The sequence below is a fragment of the Schistosoma haematobium genome, chromosome ZW (genome assembly GCF_000699445.3).
Source record: "Schistosoma haematobium chromosome ZW, whole genome shotgun sequence".
In the NCBI taxonomy this organism is placed as follows: Eukaryota; Metazoa; Platyhelminthes; class Trematoda; order Strigeidida; family Schistosomatidae; genus Schistosoma; species Schistosoma haematobium.
Genome location: NC_067195.1, coordinates 88,543,389 through 88,568,988, shown reverse-complemented (window position 1 = coordinate 88,568,988; position 25,600 = coordinate 88,543,389). Strand labels below are relative to the sequence as shown.

General features: G+C 35.1%; 1 protein-coding gene across 2 annotated transcripts in view; it reads left to right on the top strand.

Annotated features, from left to right (window-relative positions):
• Positions 1 to 25,600, top strand: part of RASAL2_2 (Ras GTPase-activating protein nGAP) — a 111,861-nt gene that overhangs the window by 26,259 nt on the left and 60,002 nt on the right. The window contains exons 2-3 of one of the 2 annotated variants that reach the window (XM_051212654.1): positions 4,869 to 5,371; positions 24,196 to 24,272. In XM_051212654.1, coding sequence (XP_051072844.1) covers positions 4,869 to 5,371; positions 24,196 to 24,272 — 580 coding nt within the window. Of the gene's footprint in view, positions 1 to 4,868; positions 5,372 to 24,101; positions 24,157 to 24,195; positions 24,273 to 25,600 lie in introns of those variants that run through there. The other variant, XM_051212655.1, reaches the window with a different exon arrangement.

Sequence of the window (25,600 nt, the reverse complement as noted above, 5' to 3'; positions counted from 1 at the left end):
GGTTGTATTATTTATCCACGTTTCAGCTCCGTATAGTAGAACTGTGTTGATGTTCGTATTGAACATTGTGAATTTGATGTTGGCTTACAGACAGTTGTTTTGAGTTGCATATTTTGTTCAACTGTAGGAATGTGACCCTTGCTTCTCCAATCCTCGCCTTTACATATGCATCGGATCCTCCTTGTTCATCGATGATGCTGCTACTGTCCAGGTTCATGAGAGTTTCCACCTCTTCCAGAGTTTCTCAATCAACTGTGATTGTGTTTGTTGGTGTTCTGTGTGTTGTATTTGAACATCTTGCTTTTTCCCTTGTGTATGTTGAAGCCTACTGATGCAGAGACTGCTGCTACACTAGTTGTCTTCATTTGTGTTTGTTGGTGTATATGAGATAGAAGAGCTATGTGATCTGTGAAGTGCAAATCGTCTAGTTGCATGCAAGCTGTCCATTGTATTTTGAGCTTCCTTTCAGATGTGGAGATCTTCATAGTTCAGTCAACCACCAGAATGAAGAGATAATGGGAGAATAGGCAGCCTTGCATGACTGCCGTGCGTTTGCGTTTGTTCTTTAGTAGTTAATAAACTCAAATCAGACAACTCTCAACTAATCAGTCGACCAAATAAAAATATTCTCTTCTGCATTTTTTGTTTGTTTGTTAATTGTCAAGTTATTCTGTTTGGTTTCACTGTATTTCCCATTTACGAAGTGGTTTATATTTTATGCAAATGTAGTTTATTCTATTGAGATTCATTGACTAAACCATTTACAACAGGCACAAACACACACACACACAAACACATGCATATAAACACGTAAAACTACGGTGATACGGAAATGTACAACTATTCTTTGAGTTGTTCTGTTTGTTACTAAGTTTTTTCACGCTTGCTTCATTGTCATAGTTATTTCACTTCATTGGGTTGGTTTTTGTTCATTTATGTATAATATCTAGGCTATACATATAACTATTACATATGTATGTTGAACCATCGACATTATCGATAGCTCCAAACACACACACACCGGTTACGTATATGAATGTGACTATGTTACCTGAGTAAAAATATTAAAAATTTTCTGATTAATTTATCAATGAAAAGGGAATAATAAAGTGAAAGTCATGGTGACAGTATTGATTTACTCAACCTCATTCTCTTTCCGCTGTCCGCCGATTATAACCTCGATAAGCTAAGAGAGAAATTGTATGTACATATATATATATATATATATATATATATATATATATATATATATATATATATATATATATATATATATATATATATATATATATATATATATACGTATATTGATGGTTGTCTACCCCTTTTCCTATATCTATGCATGTGTATGCATTTGTTCTCAGATTACGTGATATTGTAAACTGTATTAATTGGAATATTTATGACAGTGTTATTATCCTGTTTCTTTTAGAGAGAGGACAAGTTTCACTGTGTAGACAGAATAAAATCATAAACTCATTAGCGAATAGCTTCTAGAGGTGATTCCCTGAGTTCTAGTGAGAAGCTATAACCAGTAGAATTCAACTATACGTGGTTTGAACATTACATTTTCTCTATAAGGCCTGACTTACTTAATGCTTAATAAGATCGTAGATATGCACTGCTGAAGATTCACATACTGGGACGAAACAGCTGTTATTTTAAATCTTTCTGGTTTTCAGTGATTATCCAGTTATGGTCAATTCGTGGTGTAAAACTGTAAGATTATATTTCAGTCAAGAAAACAAAGACTATAAAATGGATTGCAGTAGTGAACAATGCTAGACTTTGAGCTTTTAGTTCACTGAAATCCTTGGTAATTGTTTGATTACGCCAGAGGATTAAACTGTATTGTTCAGGTCGTAAATACCTAAATGATATCTGGTCCTCCTGAAAACCAATATAAAATTACCCTCTTACAAGGTTTATTTATAATTATGAACAGCGGATCAATAACTTCGTAGTTAAGGTGTTTCATTTTCATTCACTTAGTCTCAGGTTTGAACCCTGATTTACCTAATTTGATTTAGGCAACCAGGTAGTATCGTTTGCCCTCACACCTAAAGTGTGATTCATATTCAAGTACTTTGTACATGAGTTAATTCTTTTCTTCTTTTCTTCTCCTAAGGTTATTTCAGAGATCTGTCATTTGATAAGAGCCAGAAAATTATTGATTATTATTATTATTATTAGTGAATTTATTCAGTGTCATATTTTTGGTACAATTCTCAGAGCGAAGTATTTCAACAATTTCCATTTCTTACTTCTTGATCAATCCTGATGATAAGTATTAAGTGATCACCAGTCAATCGAAATTTAAATAATATACATTCTTTTCAATGCATATTGCCAGTAATCACGATATTTCTGATTGAGCTCTTTCCTAACGTGTACAGTGAAAGATTGTGATCTTTTCATAGATGCACCTGATTAAGGTTCTACAATTCATTGACATAATAATCTGTTAAAACAAACAAGGAAGCAGATAACTTGTTGAAATATCTAGATGACAGGACTAGGTAGCTCAGATATTCAATCAGATCCGCCTATACCAGCTAATATTTGACTGGGATATTAATACTCTCTAATTTAAAACTTATTCATGTAAGATGATGTAAACTATAAGGTACTTGTTAGTAACATTAAGAATTGTATTTATTGTTTCATCAGATCATTTGTAAATCGTACACATTACGTTTTAAACACAAAAGAAAACAACATCGAGAGTAATGAATTACAACATGAAACAGCATGATATATTTCATGTATATACGTATGTATGTATGTATGTATGTATGTATGTATGTATGTATGTATGTATGTATGTATGTATGTATGTATGTATGTATGTATGTATGTATGTATGTATGTATGTATGTATGTAGGTAGGTAGGTAGGTAGGTAGGTAGGTAGGTAGGTAGGTAGGTAGATGTGTATGTATGAATGTAGTATCCACTTTGTTTACAATAGAGAAAAAACGAATGAAAAATTAATGAAACCTATTTGAACGACAGTAGGAGCCTAGTTAAACAACAACAATAGTTAAATGTTTAATATGTAGAGACATGTATCTATCTCAGAACAATGGAAGATGGTCACGCAATTTCGTGGATTGATTGACGTTAGACATTATAATACCGTTGGATGCCGCCCACTCAGTGGTCTATGGGTTAATCGTTCGCATGTGAAACCGAAGGTCCTGGGTCCGAATTCGACGTGCGGAATCGTGGGTGCGTATTGCTGAGGAATACCATACTAGGACGAAATGACTGTTCAGTGTTTCCAAGTTTTTAACAGTGGTCTAACATCAATCGCTTCATGATCTCAACCAAAAACTCAATGAACGCTAAATTCACTGTATACAATGAAATCGTCTCAAGTCAATTTTCAGAGTTAATCAATACTAGTTAATTGTTAATTGAAAACTATAAAACATCACTGAAGTACAAAGAGCATTTTTAGCTATTTATTGAACAATGAAACTGGAACATTCTAATGAAATTACCGAGTTCAAATCAAGCAGCAAATATTAGATATGCGCCTGATAAGGAAAAATGAGTGAATGTAGTTGAAAACTGATCAATATAAATTTCACATTAGCCGCTATATTTTAACGAAGTCAATCTGTAATGTTTAGGGCAATGATGTTTCTTACAAAGCCTATACATCTTGTCAGTCTATCCAGTAACTCGATCATGACTTTCCCATATACTAATTAAATCAAGTAATAAGGTCAATTCATGACGTTTTTAAGCATTGAGAGAAGCTTATTTGTGCCAATACAGATTTCTTTCTGGCCATCTGCAAAGATATAGCAACTTACAGTTTGTTGGCCTTAGATGGTAATATGTACCGAAACTAGTTCTAATGGTATAGATTTATTCGTTTCACATTCTTCCAATTTTTAGTATTTTTATATTCACCGTTTTTACCGGCTTTTGCACGTCATAGGTTTCTCAACAGAATTAACACCTTTCAATAGTGGAGATCATGAGTCAGCTGAAGCTAAACCACAATGAAGAACCTAGAAGCGCCGGAAGGCCATTTCGTCCTGTCGTGGAACTCCTTAGCAGTGCGCATCCACGTTTCTGCCTCGCGCGATTCGAATCAAGGACCTATCAGTCTCGCGCGTGAGCGCTTAACCCACAAACCACTGAGAGAGCGACATCTAAATGTCTAACGTTAACCGATTCGCGAAATTGCGTGACCATCTTCCATTGTACTGAGGTAGATACCTGTCTCTACTTGACATGGATTAGTTCCACTAATGACGACTTCTCACTAGAGCTCTGAGAATTCCCTCACGAAGCTAGTCACTAATGAGCTCATGGTAATTATCAACATGGGTTTTTTTGGAGATTATTAACTCATTTTGATTGAGATTATGAATCGATTGATGTTAGACCATCAATGCTTCAAAGTTTTCAATAGTAGTCTAACATCAATCAGTTCATGATCTCAATCAAAAACTTAATAATCTTCACAACCCCTATACTAAAAACATGATGAATTAAAAAATTCAATTGAAGCAGATAAGTCCATAGAAAGAAAAAAAAACGTGCACATGATTGAAGGTGTGTAATAAATACTGACTGATTGTAAACATTTATACAATGTACTTTTCATCGGTTACTATTTGAGTTCATCTTAAACAAATTGTACAGTTGTTACTGAGGATTCTTTACTATAACAAAATCTATAGTATTAAATCTCTTTATTATTATTATTATTATTATTATTATTATTATGATTAGTTACTACTTACATTTTGCACAAGTTGTTGCTATCTAGTACCTTATTGGTTGAACAGTATGTAATCTAATCATATTTCCTTTATATATACACATGTATATATTCTTATTTTATAGGCTACTTCAATCAAGAACATGATCGCAACAACAACAATAAGAATAATACTAACAATGATAATGCAAATTCTTTTACATCTTTAGTATCTAATTGTAATGATTATTCATTGAAAGAAATTAATTCATCTATTAAATTTAATCAAACTATTCATAGTATCCCAGATACATTATCAATAATAAAAGTACAAAATACTGATCCATTATTGAATCATTCACCACGTCGTTCATCTTCTTTAATTAGATATCATCATCATCATCATCATCGTCATCAGGATGATCATAAAAGTTCGATCAAATTAAATCGTTCACATTTTCAACATTCCGATCATCATCCTCATCATCATCAACAGCGGCAACAACAACAACAACAGCCTTACATTTCAAATTATCCTATTGAACAGTTAATTGATCATGATATATCATTGCCTTATATGCCAACTTTATTTAGTTCCGATAGTAAATCATCATCGTTAAGTAAAGAAAGTGGAGGGAAAAAGATTTTAGTAAGTTAAGATGAGTTTTTTCCCAAAAAAAAATTTTTTAATAATAAATAAGCTTCATAGTATGTTATATTTAGAAGCTTAGATTGTAGCGACCGAACAACCAATATTCGGTTGGAACAACGGACTGACGAACCCAAAATTTATTCGATTAGACCAGACCACGTTCCTTCGTATAGCTCACAACGCGTTTTTGAGATACTCGTATTATATTATATCAAAACACAAACTCTGTGCTCAATATAAACGGTTCTAATTTAGAAAACAGAACAAATCACATCAAAAATACAAAATACCTCAAACGGTACAGCCTGTGCTATACAGTCAAAAGGTTCTCTAATGCAAAGTAGCGCGCTAAACAATGAAAGAAGCAGTTAATACCAAAGGGTTTGATACCTGAGAATCAATACAATTATTCCCAACAAGATGGGATCAAATATCTATATGTAGGGATCCCAGCAATCCTCCCAAGCAGACAGTCAGAAGGTTGACAGTCACACACTGAACCACGCCGTGACCTTGAGCTTAGTCAAACATGACCTTACTGTCAATAGTCCGGCAACATGCAATAGAAAATTAGGTAACAAAAGATAAGTCTTTAATCAAAATCACATAATAAAGGCTCAAACGAGGAAGAGTGAAAGACAAAAGATGTGGTTAAACGAGATCTGAACAAACGTTAAAATACACGACAGGGAGAAGAAACAGATAAATGAAAGTACTGTCCAACAAAAAGGGATTTTCATCGTCCTCTTTCCGTTACATAGATTCTTAATATACCGCGTATGACTTAAACACTCGAACTCTAGAATCTTCCCAAAGTCTCAATTGAGAAGACAGAAGAAAACTGGAGAAAATGCTAATTGAGCAAAAATCAGAATGTGCAGAAAATCATGAGTATTTATAGATATAATTCAATCAATCTGCAAAGAGGCATGTTATGCTATTGATCACGTTGATATTCTAGAAAGTTCCATTGTGTATTCTGATTGCTTAGAACTCTAGAGCATCTGTAGGCTCCGTTGTAGTTCTCGGAAGCCATCTTAAGATAGTCCATTTAAAAAAGTGCTAATATAATCTTTATAGTCAATACATAAATTGAAATATCATAAATACTTTACGTTAAGAACTTTAGAGCGATAAATCAGCCTTAATCGTCATCAGAATATTCATTATTTGAGGCAACACACTTTTATTACCTCTAATGCCTAAACTATTCCGGATACTTAACAGAAGTTAAACTGTCTATCTGACTTCTTGTGTTTCCTGTTTTGGTAGGATTATGTGTTCCTATGATTTTCCAAGATTCACTTCATCGCTAATATTCCAGGTGGTTAATGCATCAATGGAAACCTGCAGGATCTCAAAAACTTCGCATTTTTATCAACTATAGAGATCATTATTCATTTATTTAAGGACATAAACATTGGCACCAAATATATATGCGCCACACAAATCATTCGATTTATGTAAGGGCAGTAATACTGTCCAGCCGCTCAAACCGAAGCAGATAGTTTCCTCACGGGGTCACTCCTCGACACTTTGACTCAAAGGCCTAATCCACAAGTCAGTGAAGCAACGTTTAGAGATGCAGTCACATGGTAGCCGGTGACCAACTATAGGTTCATTCATCATTTATTCCCTTAGGATCCTAGAGCACCATTAGTTTGGAATCAGGGTATCCAACTCTTCTCGTTAGATCCTCAATATCCACCAACCCATTTAAGGCGTCGGAAATTCGCTCTCTGTCGTCTGAATTACGTAAATAACATCCTCATCACAAGAAGGCAGTGAGTGGGACTTCCCTGTTAGTGGCTGTATGCACATGGCCATGTAAGAGCATTTCAAGAAAGAGGTAATTGACTCTGCCTATCCTCAGTCGTATCAGAGCATTCGGGAACTAATAGAGGTCAGTAGTCTTCCTAATCCTGCATCCTCTTTCTCGTTCTTGATGAATCCCACTGAAATATTTGGTTTACTTAGAAATGGCTGTTTTGTTCAGTGAGTTGCATCCGTGGACAGCTATCAATATTTTGAGAAATTCTTTCATAAGTTTTGACCAAAATCCCTACTAACTCAGTTTATGTATTTATTGGATATCTTGAAAGTATAATTCTTTTAAAAATAGCTCCACGACCAAACCATCCAGCTCAGAGAACAAAACTCCACCAAAAATAGATCCTACCCATTGTCATAACTTTGCACTGATACCTATATATGTATAGGTTTTACAAGTGAAAATGAAATCCATGCCACACAGTCATGAGTGTTTTGAACAGCATTTTTAAAATACTTAACTTTATCATGAGGGTTTGGTCCCAGATAACAAGGAACCCTGCTTGTTTTAAGTTTCGTATCAATTAACATTCATTAGTATAATGTGTATATGAAGTCTTAGGAAAGTTGATCTATCCTATGGGATACGATTACGGAAGTAATAGTGAGTCAATGAACATGATGTGACACAGAAACATTCACAGCTTGATTAATTATGGAGTTTATATGTTACGTAAGCTGAACATTTGTCGACTTATCATTAAAAATTTCGTAAACTGTTTAAACAAATATTTTAATTATATTGAATAAAATTATAAGATGGTGGGGAAGATTTGTAGCTCAGGTAGATGATCTTGACGGAGTTTTGTTCTCTGAGCTGGATGGTTTAGTCGTGGAGCTCTCATCGTTCTTCTGAACGACATCATCAGCACAAACTTTAGGTATTTCAGGAACTTCTGCCTGAAGTTTGTGATGATGATGTTGTTCAGAAGGACGATGAAAGCTCCATGACCAAACCATCCAGCTCGGAGAACAAAACCCTATCAAAATTGAATAAAACTGTGAGAAATGTGACAAGTTGTTAGGTTGGATAATATTGAAAAATGGAATAATTGGTCGAACTCACTTCGTATTGCTTGCTTGAATCTTCTCATTGATGTTTAACAATGAAATTGATCAGTCTCTTATTGGCATATGTGCATACTGTGTTAATTGCGTCGATCCATCTTTGCTTACAATGCCTGCGAATTAAGGCAATACCGAGGCAGTCTGTACAGGATACACATATGCCAATAAGAGACTGATCCAGTTCAGTCCTATACATCAATGGGAAAATTCAAGTAAACAATACTAAGTGAATATAACTTCACACACCCTTCAGGACTCAGTAGCTAAGTGAATAACGCGATGGAGTTTGAAACGAACGGCAATGGGTTCGAATCCCAGAGTGAACATCAATTCTGAGATGTGGGTAAATCCATCTGATGAGTCCCAAATAGGATGAAACGAGCGTCGTGGATACCACTGCTAGCCACTATTCATCTTTCCTTATAATGAGTCGAACTATTATTAACACAGTAATTACACAAGAAACGAAGTGTAATGTCACTTACATCCTACACGTTACTCTAAATTCTTGATAGTGAAGAAAAGTCGTATTCTCATTCGTTTTATAGACGTGTAGTTCACACCTATTTATGAGAATTCTCAAGGTATCTGAGGCACGTGATAGACAAAGTCTCAAATCAATAAAGTTGAATAAGATTCGAGAAATATCTTTGAACACTGAACAAATTAACTGATTGTTCCAGGGCAAATTGATCTCTTTGTATCATATCGTTTTTTTATTCGACTGTGAATATCCTAGTCCAGAAATATAATGATTTTATATCCTTTCAGTAGGTTTGATGTAACTTGCTTCATATAAGTAACTGTTGTTAAAACATATCCACTATTATCAATAAGGAACTAGTCAAATGGAAATATATTTTAATGGTTGAATTCATGAGTCAATTGAAGCTAGACCGCCATTGAAAACCTAAACCTAGAAGCAGTGGATAGTCAAATCGTCCTATTGTGGGACTCTTAAGCAGTGTGTATCCACGATCCCGCCTCGCGAGATTCGAACCCAGGACTTATCGATCTCGCTCGTGAACACTTAACCTCTAGATCACTGAGCCGATCGGCATCCAACGGTGTTAATGCATATATATGTCAGATGGGTTTTTGTGGAGATTGTAATAATTTCAATGGTTAAGATCATGAGTCAGTTGAAGATAGACCACCATGGAAAACCTGGAAGCAGTGGAAGGCCGTTTCGTCCTATTGTGGGACTCCTCAGCGGTGCGCATCCACGACCTCGCCTCCTGCGAGATTCGAACCCAGGACCTACTGGTTTCGCGCCCGAGCACTTAACCACTAGACCACTGAGCCGGCATCCAACGGTGTTAATGTCTAACTTCAACTAATCCACGAAATTGAGCGACACATTCACCATTGTCTTCAGTGAGTTACTACCTCACAACAGACCTGGTTGAACTCCACTGGTCACTACTTCTCACTAGAACTCCAGGATATACCTCGTGAAGCCAACATATATATGTATATTTCTTTACTCTTTCATTTATATTTTCAAAAACAACAACAACAAAAAAATATTTCCCCATAGAAATTATTAAATTATTTCACAAATTAACTAACCAGCATTTTATTTCCTTTATGGGTGTGTTTTACTTTAGAAACACATACATGATTTATGATATTTCTCTTATTGATTACTTGGGTAAATATCGATTTTTGTTGTTGTTGTTGTTGGGAATTTCAATGAATTCACTATATGATACTAGAAAAAAAAACAAATAAATAAGGGTATGGAAGTGATAGACAAGAACCCCTATCCGTATTTGTATGTTATTACTTATCCTAAATAATAGAATATATGAAACATGAAGTTCATTGACACTATTTGAAATGGAGATGATTTTCATCTGTATTATTCAATCGACCAGTTGAAACACTGAAGTCAGACATCGAACTAACTACAAACATGCTTTACCTTCTATTCAAAAAGATTTGGGAGGAGGAACAAGTGCCGATGGACTGGAAAGAAGGACACCTCATCCAGATTTCAAAGAAAGGAGATCTGAGCAAATGTGAAAACTAGAGAGGCATCACACTACTGTCAATACCAAGGAAAGTCTTGAATAGAGTGTTGCTGAACCGCATAAAAGATGCAGTAGACGCCCGACTTCAAGATCAACAAGCTGGATTCCGTAAGGATCGGTCGTGCACAGACCAAATTGTGGCACTACGCATCATCGTCGAACAATTAATTGAGTGGAACTCGTCACTATGCATCAATTTCATTGACTATGAGAAAGTATTTGACAATGTGGATAGGAGAATCTTATGGAACCTTCTTCCAGAGCATGGAGTGAGTAGCTGAGAAAATTGTCCACATCATTCAGAAGTCATATAACAGATTAAACTGCATATTGGTGCATGGAGGACAGGGTTAGCTGGAGAGTGCTGGTAGGCAGCTTATGCTCCTCCACAAGGAGTAACAGTCATAAGTAAGAAAGTATTGAATCGACATCACTAATCCTTTTCATTATGGAATGGTAACATTCTACTTACTTACTTACGCCTGTTACTCCTCGTGAAGGAGCATAGGCCGCTCACCAGCATTCTCCATCCAACCCTGTCCTGGGCAATCCTTTCTAGCTCCGTCCAGTTGTAATTCATCCTTTTCATATCTGCTTCTATTATCCGACGCAATGTGTTCTTTGGCCTTCCTCTTTTCCGTTTCCCTTCACGATTCCAAGTTAGGGCTTGCCTCGTGATGCAGTTTGACGATTTGCGTAATGTATGTCCTATCCATTTCCATCGTCTTTTCCTAATTTCCTCTTCAGCTGGAAGTTGGTTTGTTCTCTCCCACAAAAGGCTGTTGCTGATGGTATCCGGCCAATGGATGTTGAGTATCTTGCGTAGACAGCTATTTATAAATACTTGTACTTTCTTGATTGTGGTTGTTGTAGTTCTCCAAGTTTCAGCTCCATACAGTAGAACTGCCTTGACGTTCGTATTGAAGATTCTCACTTTGATATTGGTCGAAAGTTGTTTTGAGTTCCATATGTTCTTCAATTGTAGGAATGCGGCCCTTGCTTTGCCAATCCTCGCCTTTACGTCTGCATCTGAACCTCCATGTCTATCGACGATGCTTCCCAGATATGTGAAGGATTCTACATCTTCCAGAGTTTCGCCATCAAGGGTGATTGGATTGCTGTTCTCCGCTTTGAATTTGAGGACCTTGGTTTTCCTTTTGTGTATACTGAGGCCTACTGATGCAGAGACTGCTGCTACATTGGCTGTCTTCATCTGCATCTGTTCGTGTGTACGTGATAGGAGGGATGGGTCATCTGAGAAGTCCAAATCGTCTAATTGGTTCTGAGCTGTCCATTGTATTCCATGTTTTCCTTCAGATGTTGAGGTCTTCATAATCCAGTCGAACACGAGAAGAAAGAGGAAGGGAGAGTAGACAGCCTTGTCTGACTCCGGTCATTACTTGGAATGCATCTGTCAGCTGTCCTCCATGCACGGCCTTGCACTGTAGTCCGTCGTATGAGTTCCGGATAATATTGACAATCTTCTCAGGAACTCCGTAGTGTCGAAGAAGTTTTCATAATGTCCTCCTATCTACACCGTCGAATGCCTTTTCATAATCAATGAAGTTGATGTATAGTGACGAGTTCCACTCAACTGATTGTTCGACGATGATCCGTAGTGTTGCAATTTGGTCTGTGCACGACCGATCCTTACGGAATCCAGCTTGTTGATCTCGAAGTCAGGCGTCTACTGCATCCTTCATCCGGTTCATCAACACTCTGTTGAAGACTTTCCCTGGTATTGACAGTAGTGTGATGCCTCTCTAGTTTTCACATTTGCTCAGATCTCCTTTCTTTGGAATCTTGACGAGGTGTCCTTCTTTCCAGTCCATTGGCACTTGTTCCTCCTCCCAAATCTTTTTGAATAGAGGGTAAAGCATGCTTGTGGTTACTTCGACGTCTGATTTCAGTGCTTCAGCTGGTATGTTGTCGAGTCCTGCTGCTTTCCCGTTCTTGATTTGTCTGACGGCCATTCTAATTTCTTCCGTCGTTGGTGGGTTGACATCTATAGGAAGATCTGTGTGTGCTGCTTCGATGTTCGGTGGATTCATTGGAGCCGGCCTATTCAGGAGTTCCTCGAAGTATTCTACCCATCTGTTTCGCTGTTGTTGAATTTCAGTGATTGGCTTGCCTTCTTTGTCTTTGACCGGCCTCTCTGGTTTACTGTATTTCCCTGATAGTTTCTTCGTTGTATCGTAAAGCTGTTTCATATTTCCTTCTCTAGCAGCTTTTTCCGCCGTCGTTGCTAGTTCTTCCACGTATTTCTTCTTGTCGGCTCTAATGCTCCTCTTCACTTGTTTGTTTGCTTCTTTGTATTCAGCTTGTGCTTGAACTTTCTCTGCTCGTGTTCGAGCATCAGTGATGGTTTATTGACCTTCGATTTTAAAGTATTAAATCCGATATAGTCAAATGTGGTCATGACAACAAATAACTAGAACCGACTTGTCAAGTTAGCTAGCCAAGTTCACTTTATATTATCTTTCCGGGGTATTTCTCTTAATAGAAACCTAATCAACCCTATATTTGCTAGATGGTATAATTATCATGTAATATCTGAGGTTGTATTGCTAGAAGACATGAAATTCTGATCTGGAGAAAGTAGGTTGGTATAGCTTATGTCTTTAAGAAAACTTTTCTGAGCTTCAACTGGTATTTTTTTCAATTCTGTTATCAAATTGAGATAGCAATGAAAACAAGGAAGCACTAGATAGCTATCTTGTCCTTGTATAGGAACTCCTCAGTAGTCTAAACCCACGACTGCTATAGCCCAATCTTTAGATCTTCAAGTATTAATCAGTTCATATCCATCAATACATATTTCCAACTTTAATCAATTTATAATATAACTTAACAATCATTCCATGCAACTAATATCCATTGCTTTATTCGCAAAATTTTTAATCTCCACCATTAGAACTAGTAAATATGACTATAGTATGGATTGAAAAGGGGTTTTTTTTTAATAGTTAAACTACACTTAATAAAACTTCTTTATGAAATCAACTTAGTCTTGTTCTTATTATTTATCATTTAGATGATCCTTTCAACAAGTTGAATGAATAAACACTTTAATAATTAATTAATCAATAATCATTAATAGTTTAGGTCATTATTGACTTTATATTAACTCTGAATAGTAATAATTTAATACCTATAGACATACATACACAATTGATGAATAGTAAAAGATTGTAAGATGCATGAGTTACCTTTAGTGGATTGGTTACTAGAACGTTGAAAGATAATTGTACTACTGATCGAATCATAATTGACAGTTAACCAGTTTATATTCTATTTTTGTTTTTTAGAAAAAGAAACTGTTTTTCTCGGGGTTTTGTTTGTTTGTTTTTTTTCATTTTAAACAGCTGTTCATATGGTTTAAATTTTAAAAAAGCTGTAGTAACACTTCTATGTAAATAATTATGAATTTTAAGCTATTTGATTGAATCAGTCAGTCAATCAGTAACAGTCAGTCAGTCAGTCGGTAACAACGTAGAACTTCGTATGTACATACATCAGTTCGAGTTGTCATATCACATTAGCACAGAGGTGCAGTTGTTGATTCGAATCCCATAGTGGTAGAGGTAGTAAGAGTGTAAGCAGTAATCGGGAAGATTAAGGTTTGGAGATATTATTTAAAGAGTATAATCCATTGAAATAAATTTAGAAAGAGAAAAAAGAAAGGGACATAAAGAATTCTGAAGATTGATTGAATAGTCTGTTGAAAAATAGTTTAACATGAGAGTTCCTCTGTACTAAAGTTTGAGATAAGCTATACCGTAAAATGTAAAGATTTAGGACTAGTTTTCTGATTATGGGATTATGATAACGTATTATTGAATAGTGAAAAACTGGGATGAAATAGCTGATTTTCAATTTTTCTCTTCACTATACAACAATCAATGTCTCTTCCACTGATATTCGATGTTGTCTTGTGCAAGTATTTGACCACAGATGCCTTAGAAATATTGCTGGCATCTGCTGGGATCATCGGGTAAGTAATAGTGAGGTTAGATGGTAATTCAGTTGATGAGGTTGTAAATCTTCATCGCCTGAGATGGTTGGGCCACATGTTACGTATGCCCGAACACCGATCACCACGACGTGCAATGCTAACCAGTGTTGGGGATGGTTGGAAGAAAGTTAACGGCGGCCAAACCAAAACATGGCATCGGTCCACAAAGTCACTAACTTTTTGGTCTGAGCCATGTTGATAGATGCAGACTACTTGGTTGGGGTCCGCGTGACTATTGTAACCAATGGTTGGAGACTCTTGGTGACATGGCTCAGAATCGATCACAATGGTGTTGGTGTATACACTCTATGTTTTCCCTTAAACTATGAGATTAAAATCGCTTCATATCTTTCTTACTGTATTATATCCTTATACAAAATCTTTCCTTTACATACTACACCATCGAGTTAACTGCTTCTATGAATTCGATGTTCATCTTGTTGTGTTAATGAGGTATGGCAACTTGGACCGATGCATATATGTGCCTGGTCCTACGTTTCAGCTGACTGACAGTAGGTTTAGAAGAAGGCTAGAGGTAGACACAACAAACTACAGCATCAATCTATCCCATAATTTATTATTGAACTTAGAAGTTTTTGTAGGTTCAAATCAAATGGTTATTGTGCATAGGATTATCGTAATCAATTATAGTATACGTAAGATGATAAGTTTCAGAATCTGTCTAAACTGTGTGAATACATTTAATCTCTATCAAAATACACTCATGGGTGATAAGCCTGAGTTTCGCTTTTTCATTGTTAGAGATATTAACCTTTCCGATGAGTTAAATCAACAAAACTATTACTATTATCATTACTAATAGTCAGTCAGTCAGTCAGTCAGCTACAACGTAGGACCAGGCACATATATGCATCGGTCCAGGTTGCCATACCTCATTAGCACAGCAAGATGAACACCGGATTCATAGGAGTGGTTAGGTCAAAGGTGGTAATATATAGGAGAAAGATTGCATATAAGGATATAGTACAGGAAGAAAGAATTAGTTCGTAGAAAGAAAGATATGAATCAATTTTAATCTCTTAGTTTAAGGGAAGACAGGGAGTGTATGCACCGACGCCATTGTGATCGATTCTAAGCCATGTCACCAAGAGTCTCCAACCATCGGTTACGAAAGTCACGCGGACCCCAACCAAGTAGTCTGCATCTACCAACACGGTGTGGGCAACCGGGAAGTGATAACCGCCTTCATAAGAGTACTATGTCTGAACGTTTAGCTTTCTGAAGAAGTTCAGATAGCTTTCTGTAAAATTCATCTTTCACATCATCTGAGCTGCAGTCGGTGGGAGCGTAGGCAGAAACGACAAAAAGGCAATGACGTGTGTCCCTAATAACATATCAAATAATTATTGTATACGTCATTATATAAGGTTTGAGAATTGTATTTTGATCTACTTCAATTGTTTTGTTCTTTTTTTAAGTATCTATGGGCTACTGAACCATATGTTCAATCATCTTACTATAAATAATTATGAAGGAAATCAAGTTTTATCTCACTAGATGACAGTATTTACGTGAATCACATCGGTTCACATGATGCTTATCTTGTTTAAGTTGGGTTTTTTCCTTCTTATTTGTATATCATATTGATTGTATGATGTCTTTAAGGGTTTGTCAGAGTTTTAGTTAAAATCCCCTATTATATGAATTTATGTATTATTCAAGCGTAAATCTTTTTCATACTTGAAATGACTATTTCCTTTAAAATGAATTTGATAAATTTATATCTTGTATATTTAATAGTTGAATTCATGAGGTGATTAAAGCTAGACTACTAATGAAAACCTAGAAGCACTAGACAACTGTTCCGTTCTAGTACAAGACTCTTCAGTAGTGTGCATCTACGACCTATCGGTCTCACAAGTGAACATTTAATCTCTAAACCATTGAACTGGCATCTAATAAAATTACGCCACGGTTTACCATTGTCATCAGTGAGTGATTATTTCACAACAGACCTCAATGAACTCTACTGGTTACAGTTTCTCACTAGAACTCTAGGAAATACCTCTTGAAGCCATTCATTAGTGAGTAATAGATGTAAATGTAAACTACGGATTGATAATGTTGATAGAATGAATCGTTAAATTATAGATTTTCAGAAATAAACATCAAAATGATTTTGAATAATCATATTCAAAGAGTTTTATTTATTTATTTTATCCAATTTTAAAGATGATCAAATGTAACACATTCATAATTTCAATGGTTAAGATCATGAGTCAGTTGAAGCTGGACCACCATGAAAAACCTGGAAGCACTGGACGGCCGTTTCGTCCTATTGTGAGACTCCTCAGCAGTGAGCATACATGGCCTTGCCCCCTACGAGATTCGAACCCAGGACCTACTGGTTTCCAGGTTTTCCATGGTGGTCTAGCTTCAACTGACTCATGATCTTAACCACTGAAATTACTATAATATCCACAAAACCCATCTGATACATTCATAATTATTTGAAATAAATTGCATTGAAACAAATGCTTAAATTTGATCGATATTGTTTCTTTTTAACATAGAACACCTTAGTAGTATTATATATCTCCGATCATACATAAACTTCAAAAGAACGAATAATACTCCATTACAATACTAATGTACACAAATTATAAAAGATGACGTATGGATTATTTATTTATTTATTTATTTATTTATTTATTTATTTATTTGAACACATAAATATTGATACAAGAGGGCACCGAATATATATGCGCCACACTCCATAAACAGACAGTTCATCATTTTTTGTGTGTGGGCTGGATACTGGACGGGTGCCCAGATCGAAGCAGATGGTTTACTTAGAGGGCCACACCCCGATCTCTGGACCTAAAGGTCTGACCCACAGGGCAATGGAGCATCGTGAGGAGATGCAGTCCCATGGTAGCCGGTGACCAACAATTGGTTCATACGCCATTTGTTCCCTCAGGATACTGGAGCCCATGTACACCATTGGTTTGAGATCCGGTTACAACTCCGGACATTCGCTTTTCGTCCTCTCATTTTCGTAAACAAAACCCCCGCCACGAGAAAGCAGTGAGTAGGACTTTCCTGGCAGAGGCTGTATACGTGTGGCCGTGTGAGAGTATTTCGAGAGGAAGGGAGGACCAATTTTGATGGAGTTAAATTTAAAACTGCCCATTTGATGCCCAGTAATCAAACACTGTACTAAGAAGCCATATGCATCTCATCCTGATCATGAGTGGTTAAATGGATTTATTTACATCAGATGATTAATATTTGAAGCAACTATTGATTCAAGTTAACTTTATAGGATTATTTTTCGAACTATTAAGTTGATTCTTATTATTCTACCGACTAGTAGTATATTTGATCTAAAAGAAAATAACTTGAAGTGAATCAATAACAATGCCAAATTGTATATGATTAGTGGAACTAATCAATCATCAACATCATCATCATCATCTCATGCTCTCACTATTACTTACAATCATTTATCCAAATCATAAACAAATATAATAAAACATGTTGATCACTTATTCTATCATTGTTACTTATGCTCATGTTAAGTGATGAACAGTATGGGGAGACCTATACACATGATCATAATTATTATTGTTTATAAGTTTGGCAAAACGCTTGATAAATTACAAGAAATAAAACATGATGATGATGATGATGATGATGATGATGATGATGATGATGATGATGATGATGATGATGATGATGATGATGATGATGATGATGATGATGATGATGATGATGATGATGATGATGATGATGATGATGATGATGATGATGATGATGATGATGATGATGATGATGATGATGATGATGATGATGATGATGATGATGATGATGATGATGATGATGATGATGATGATGATGATGATGATGATGATGATGATGATGATGATGATGATGATGATGATGATGATGATGATGATGATGATGATGATGATGATGATGATGATGATGATGATGATGATGATGATGATGATGATGATGATGATGATGATGATGATGATGATGATGATGATGATGATGATGATGATGATGATGATGATGATGATGATGATGATGATGATGATGATGATGATGATGATGATGATGATGATGATGATGATGATGATGATGATGATGATGATGATGATGATGATGATGATGATGATGATGATGATGATGATGATGATGATGATGATGATGATGATGATGATGATGATGATGATGATGATGATGATGATGATGATGATGATGATGATGATGATGATGATGATGATGATGATGATGATGATGATGATGATGATGATGATGATGATGATGATGATGATGATGATGATGATGATGATGATGATGATGATGATGATGATGATGATGATGATGATGATGATGATGATGATGATGATGATGATGATGATGATGATGATGATGATGATGATGATGATGATGATGATGATGATGATGATGATGATGATGATGATGATGATGATGATGATGATGATGATGATGATGATGATGATGATGATGATGATGATGATGATGATGATGATGATGATGATGATGATGATGATGATGATGATGATGATGATGATGATGATGATGATGATGATGATGATGATGATGATGATGATGATGATGTGATGATGATGATGATGATGATGATGATGATGATGATGATGATGATGATGATGATGATGATGATGATGATGATGATGATGATGATGATGATGATGATGATGATGATGATGATGATGATGATGATGATGATGATGATGATGATGATGATGATGATGATGATGATGATGATGATGATGATGATGATGATGATGATGATGATGATGATGATGATGATGATGATGATGATGATGATGATGATGATGATGATGATGATGATGATGATGATGATGATGATGATGATGATGATGATGATGATGATGATGATGATGATGATGATGATGATGATGATGATGATGATGATGATGATGATGATGATGATGATGATGATGATGATGATGATGATGATGATGATGATGATGATGATGATGATGATGATGATGATGATGATGATGATGATGATGATGATGATGATGATGATGATGATGATGATGATGATGATGATGATGATGATGATGATGATGATGATGATGATGATGATGATGATGATGATGATGATGATGATGATGATGATGATGATGATGATGATGATGATGATGATGATGATGATGATGATGATGATGATGATGATGATGATGATGATGATGATGATGATGATGATGATGATGATGATGATGATGATGATGATGATGATGATGATGATGATGATGATGATGATGATGATGATGATGATGATGATGATGATGATGATGATGATGATGATGATGATGATGATGATGATGATGATGATGATGATGATGATGATGATGATGATGATGATGATGATGATGATGATGATGATGATGATGATGATGATGATGATGATGATGATGATGATGATGATGATGATGATGATGATGATGATGATGATGATGATGATGATGATGATGATGATGATGATGATGATGATGATGATGATGATGATGATGATGATGATGATGATGATGATGATGATGATGATGATGATGATGATGATGATGATGATGATGATGATGATGATGATGATGATGATGATGATGATGATGATGATGATGATGATGATGATGATGATGATGATGATGATGATGATGATGATGATGATGATGATGATGATGATGATGATGATGATGATGATGATGATGATGATGATGATGATGATGATGATGATGATGATGATGATGATGATGATGATGATGATGATGATGATGATGATGATGATGATGATGATGATGATGATGATGATGATGATGATGATGATGATGATGATGATGATGATGATGATGATGATGATGATGATGATGATGATGATGATGATGATGATGATGATGATGATGATGATGATGATGATGATGATGATGATGATGATGATGATGATGATGATGATGATGATGATGATGATGATGATGATGATGATGATGATGATGATGATGATGATGATGATGATGATGATGATGATGATGATGATGATGATGATGATGATGATGATGATGATGATGATGATGATGATGATGATGATGATGATGATGATGATGATGATGATGATGATGATGATGATGATGATGATGATGATGATGATGATGATGATGATGATGATGATGATGATGATGATGATGATGATGATGATGATGATCACATGGTGAGCTGTAACTTTCTCAAAAACAAACGATTATTCTTTCAATCTAAAACTTCTCTGAACGAATTTAATTTATTTCACAGTTGATCTTCTGGTCATTAGTGTCAATATTTTTTTCGATTGTCTTGTTACTTTCTGAGATGATCTGTGGTGTTCGCTGATTCAACCAGTCGATTTGATACTGAGAGTATTTTTGTTGGATTTCTGTTTGTACATGGACTGTTTTCCTCTTTTTGTAAATGAGAAGTCCCGAACGTATGATTTACTACTTATTAGTTAAGCTTTATGAATGTCGCGATATGGTAGTAACTTACCTGTTAGTTATAGCAAATAATTTTTTTCTCATAAATAATCTTCAGAATTCAGTCATTCTCTTGACATCAATGGATAAAAAGCCTCTATTGTACATAAAAGATTCATAAACTCCTTTCAGAGTGTATGATTTAAGTCAAAAATACGCATACGATTGTCCCTTTGATTCCAATAAGACTACACAGCCTGAGACTTTGAGAAGTTAAAGAGTAAATTTAATCTAAAGGCGTGCCGTGTTTATAACACCTCACCTAAGGTTTGATCTTGAGATTGTGTATGATCTCAGTTCTGTAATATGTTTATACTTGCTTAATCTCTAATACTTTTCTATCCAGTCTGAAGCTGGGAATCTAAGAGTTGATTTATTAACCCATTGGCTTTAGTGTGAGAACCCTAGTCGTTAAGCCGTTGCTCCACTATTCATTCATAGTAAAACCGAACAACACCTTAGAGTGACCATGATATGTTAACCGTTTTAGCTGATAAATAAGTAGAAAGACTTATTATGCTAGGAATTAGGATCAGGATATGAAGTTGAGAAGGCTCGCATTATAGCTTATATCAGTTCGTGTGATGAAAACCATAACATCAACCCATAATCCTAATTTCCATCATTATTTCCTAACGTATTTTGATAAAGGAGTTGTGATCTTGAATCTACTTGGAGGTTCATAGTTGGCTCTGCAGTATCGTTCAACTTTGCCATCTTGATCTGAACCAGATGCCATCATTGTAGTTTATATTTGGAGAAGAAAATGAATCACATCTTACGAAAGTGATTCAAGGAAGTATCAAGATGTATTTTCATTCTTATAAAACCTTTCTTTCTTTGAATGAGTAGCTGAAAGGGAACCTCTGTGACTTAACGTACTATCTACTAACTTAATGATACACTTCATTCATGAGATCTTATTCAGTTTTCTTTTGGTAAGAATTTATGATCACTTGTTTTACTCATAAAGTTCTAATCATTGATTCAGTTGAGATTGGATATTTCTATGTCTTGCCTAATTCATTTTCCCTAGAACTGAAAAACACAACTGTCAGATGGAAAATTAAAAAGGAAGAAGAATGACAGGAACAATTGAGCATTAATTTAAACTCATAAATCACGACTGTGTGAATTATATTTTTTTTCCCTATCAGCACTATCATCATGGCAACAAGACTGAACTAGATTTATTTACTCATCATCGTTACTACTCTTCTTTTCTTTATTATTTCACGGTTTCTCCATATTAGTTTAGAATGGTAGTAATAAAACAGTATAATATTTTCTAATCATGTTCATCAATCCCTAACTGGTTAAATTCTTTGGCAAAAGAAAATATATAGAATCAGTTGTCAAGGTTACCTTTAATTATTGTTAGGCGTGGATATTTTCCAATTTGACTAGAAGTAGATTGATTGACTAATTATAAATAAACACTTAATTGATTTAATTACATGATACACAAGATTTTATTTGTATGTTGTATTGTGTTAAGCTTAACATCAATTGTAGCTCTTCTAGAGTTACTATCGATCCCAAGCCCGTGTAAAGGAGAAGGGTTGGACATGGGGTCAGCAACCTCATCCCATAAAAAAAGATCTTGCTAAAGAAACGCCAACCAGATTAAACAAACTAAGTTAAGCTTGATTATTAGATACATCAAGTAAAAGTATTGTTCTACAATATGAAAAACAGAGAAGTGACGACTGTCCACACAATCTATAACAGTACTCAGCGCTGACCAACTCAAACTATCCAATTTCAGCATAGATCCTCTGTGAGGAACTAAAACAAATAGCCTTACGCAAGTGTATATTAGCTTTTATTTACAATAATTCACATTGACGAATTGATTGCGATAGAGTATAAGTTGTAAATGAACAAGATGAGAAATAAATTAATTGAAACTATGTCGACATCAAATCAAATCCAACACATAAGAAATACATTTCAGTGTATGACAGATTAGATTGAAAATTAAAGGAGTTCAACCATGTCAAATGTGAGGGGCAGTTATCCGACAACGGCGTTGGAATTCGACTGTGTAACGCCGCAACCTGACTCAAGTTAGAAACGTAAAGTACTAGATGCCGTTGACTTATCGATTTAAAGTTTAAGCTCCAATCGTGAAATTTCAAGTTACTTGTTTCAATTCTCTATGGGTTGCAAAAGTGCACTACTGAGTGGTCCAAACTAAAACGAAACAGCTATCCAGTGCTTCTTTGTCTTTAAAAGTAAATCCTTGCTACAAACTATGAACAAGATAGATAAGTAATAAATTACTAACTGTTTAGATAATTATCCATCTAGATTTCACTTAGCAATCTTTTCTTTTGGTTAGTAACTAAACGTCAATTTTTCAAGATGAAACAACACCTAATGATCAATTGTATCTAACCATTTTCTTTTCAAAGAACATATGAAGTTAATCAGAAGAAATCACTAAGAATTTTCACTTACATTGAATACATTTATGTATCATTCAATTAGAATTCCACAACTGCCTCATAATATACTATTTATGTTTGTAGAATGTAAACCTAACAGAGTTGCTCGTAAGTTAAACCAAAAAACAACAACTTTATACTCATGTACAAATATGAAAATAGCAGATGTAGATACACACACACACAAACGTACGCATCTGCACTGCTATGCATATGTATATCTATAGAGTTGTATTCACATGCATAATAGACACTTTCACAGGGATTGTTACGTAAGACGCATAATAAGTATAGAGTATTACATGACCTTTTAATTGGTAACTCATGTATACAAATTGCCATGTTAATTAGATAAAAATCAGTGAAAGTAAAGTTTATGTTTCATATCATCCAAAGATTATTTGTACTGAGCATGCACGTACACACACACACGCACATACGTACGTACATACGATCATCTTAACTGAGGCATGTTAGAAAGTACCGAAATCTTTCCGAATTCACAATTCCCTCCAATATCTTTTATATGTTTGTCAAACGAAATTAGTTATCAATTAATGAATGATGTGAGACAATGTAGTTTTTTTTTGTGTTTTAATAGTGGAATAGAATAATCATATGTACATTGTTTATTGTTGCCATGTGTGTGCATGTGCGTGTGCATGTGTGTGTGTGTGTGCGTACACACACGCAACTAAATGGAATACAACGATACAATTCAATCTATATCTACAATCAATTAAATTGTCAATAATCAAACAATAATTACAAGAAGGAAAAAAAAAGGCATTTTTCTTTCAATTACTTATCCTGACAACACATTCATTTGACAGTATCATATATTGTAAATTTTTCTCCATTTTTTTATTTGTTTTCTACATAGAACTTCCTTCAACGTGGATTTCAATCGAAACGACCAAAATCAATGGTAAAAAGTGAACGAAGAAAAAATGCTAAACAGTAAGTCATTTGTATCATCTAAATAGATTTTATATTCTTATGTATATGTTCATTATATCATATTTTTTTTATAATTTATGAATGTTAAGATGTTTTGCATAGAAACTAGTAGTAGGTAATACTCATCATTAAGATTGAATTCTGTTATGTAATCAATAAAATTTAGCAATCATTGAACAGTTATTTCCTGTTGGGGACGATAGTTCCCCAAAACTCATATTTTGTAGTTTTATCTTATCGATTAAATGATTAAATAACAGTCAATTGACGAACTTATCGATTAAATCTTTGAATGGCAGTCAATTGATGAACTTATCGATTAATGTTTAAAAATTTTACCAATGATAATACTGATTATAAATATTTGTATAAATACGCTTGATTTGAGTGCTTGACTTGACCTGACTTGACCTGGTATCTTCTACGTCTTACCAAGACTTCTTGATCGAGTTAGCTGAGTCGCGGACAACGGACCAGAATAGTCTATCGAGATTCTGAATCCCTTGATCTCTATTGATAAGTCACTGTCCTCTAATCGGCGGTCCTTTGAGATATAACATTTCCCCTAGTAAATAACCACCGTTCAACCTATTAATTTATGTAATAATAGTCATCATTTAAAGTGATCTTTGAAAAACAAAAAACATCTCATGAATGATATAGTCGTTTGAACATTAGTGATTTACTTCCGGATGAGTTCTCAAGGTTCGAGAGAGTAGTACTGAACTTCTAAGTTTAGTCATATGAAGAATCATTCTTAAAATTCCATTGACAATTAGTTGAATTTGGAAACCATGGGATTAAGTGATAATAAATAGGTCTGATGACCTTGAGTATAACTCATTATATAATCATCGATGTGTACTGTTGATGTGTCTAATACATGAGCGACACAGCTGATAAGTACTCTCTACTTTGTAATTTATCCCAACTGAAGGTAATCCATCACAAACAACATATACACGACTCGTATCTTCACTTATCTTTAGAGTCTCATCAGCCCTTGTGGTCTGATGTGTGACGAAATCTCAGCACGGATACAGAAGGCTCGACTAGGATGGGTTTACTGCGCAGCAGTTCGTTCCGTCCTACTTTATAGCAGTGAAACGTGTCCAGTAAGAGTAGAGGATATTCGTAGGTTACTAGTATTCGATTATAGGTGTCTTCGAAATATTGCTCATATATCCTGGGACCACCGAGTAAGTAACTCAGTTGTTAGGAAACGGGTACTGGGTAAGGATGGCAAATTAATTGATGAATTGGTGAAACTTCGTCAGTTGAGATGGCTGGGACACGTGTTACGTATGCCCAACCACCAACTACCCCGA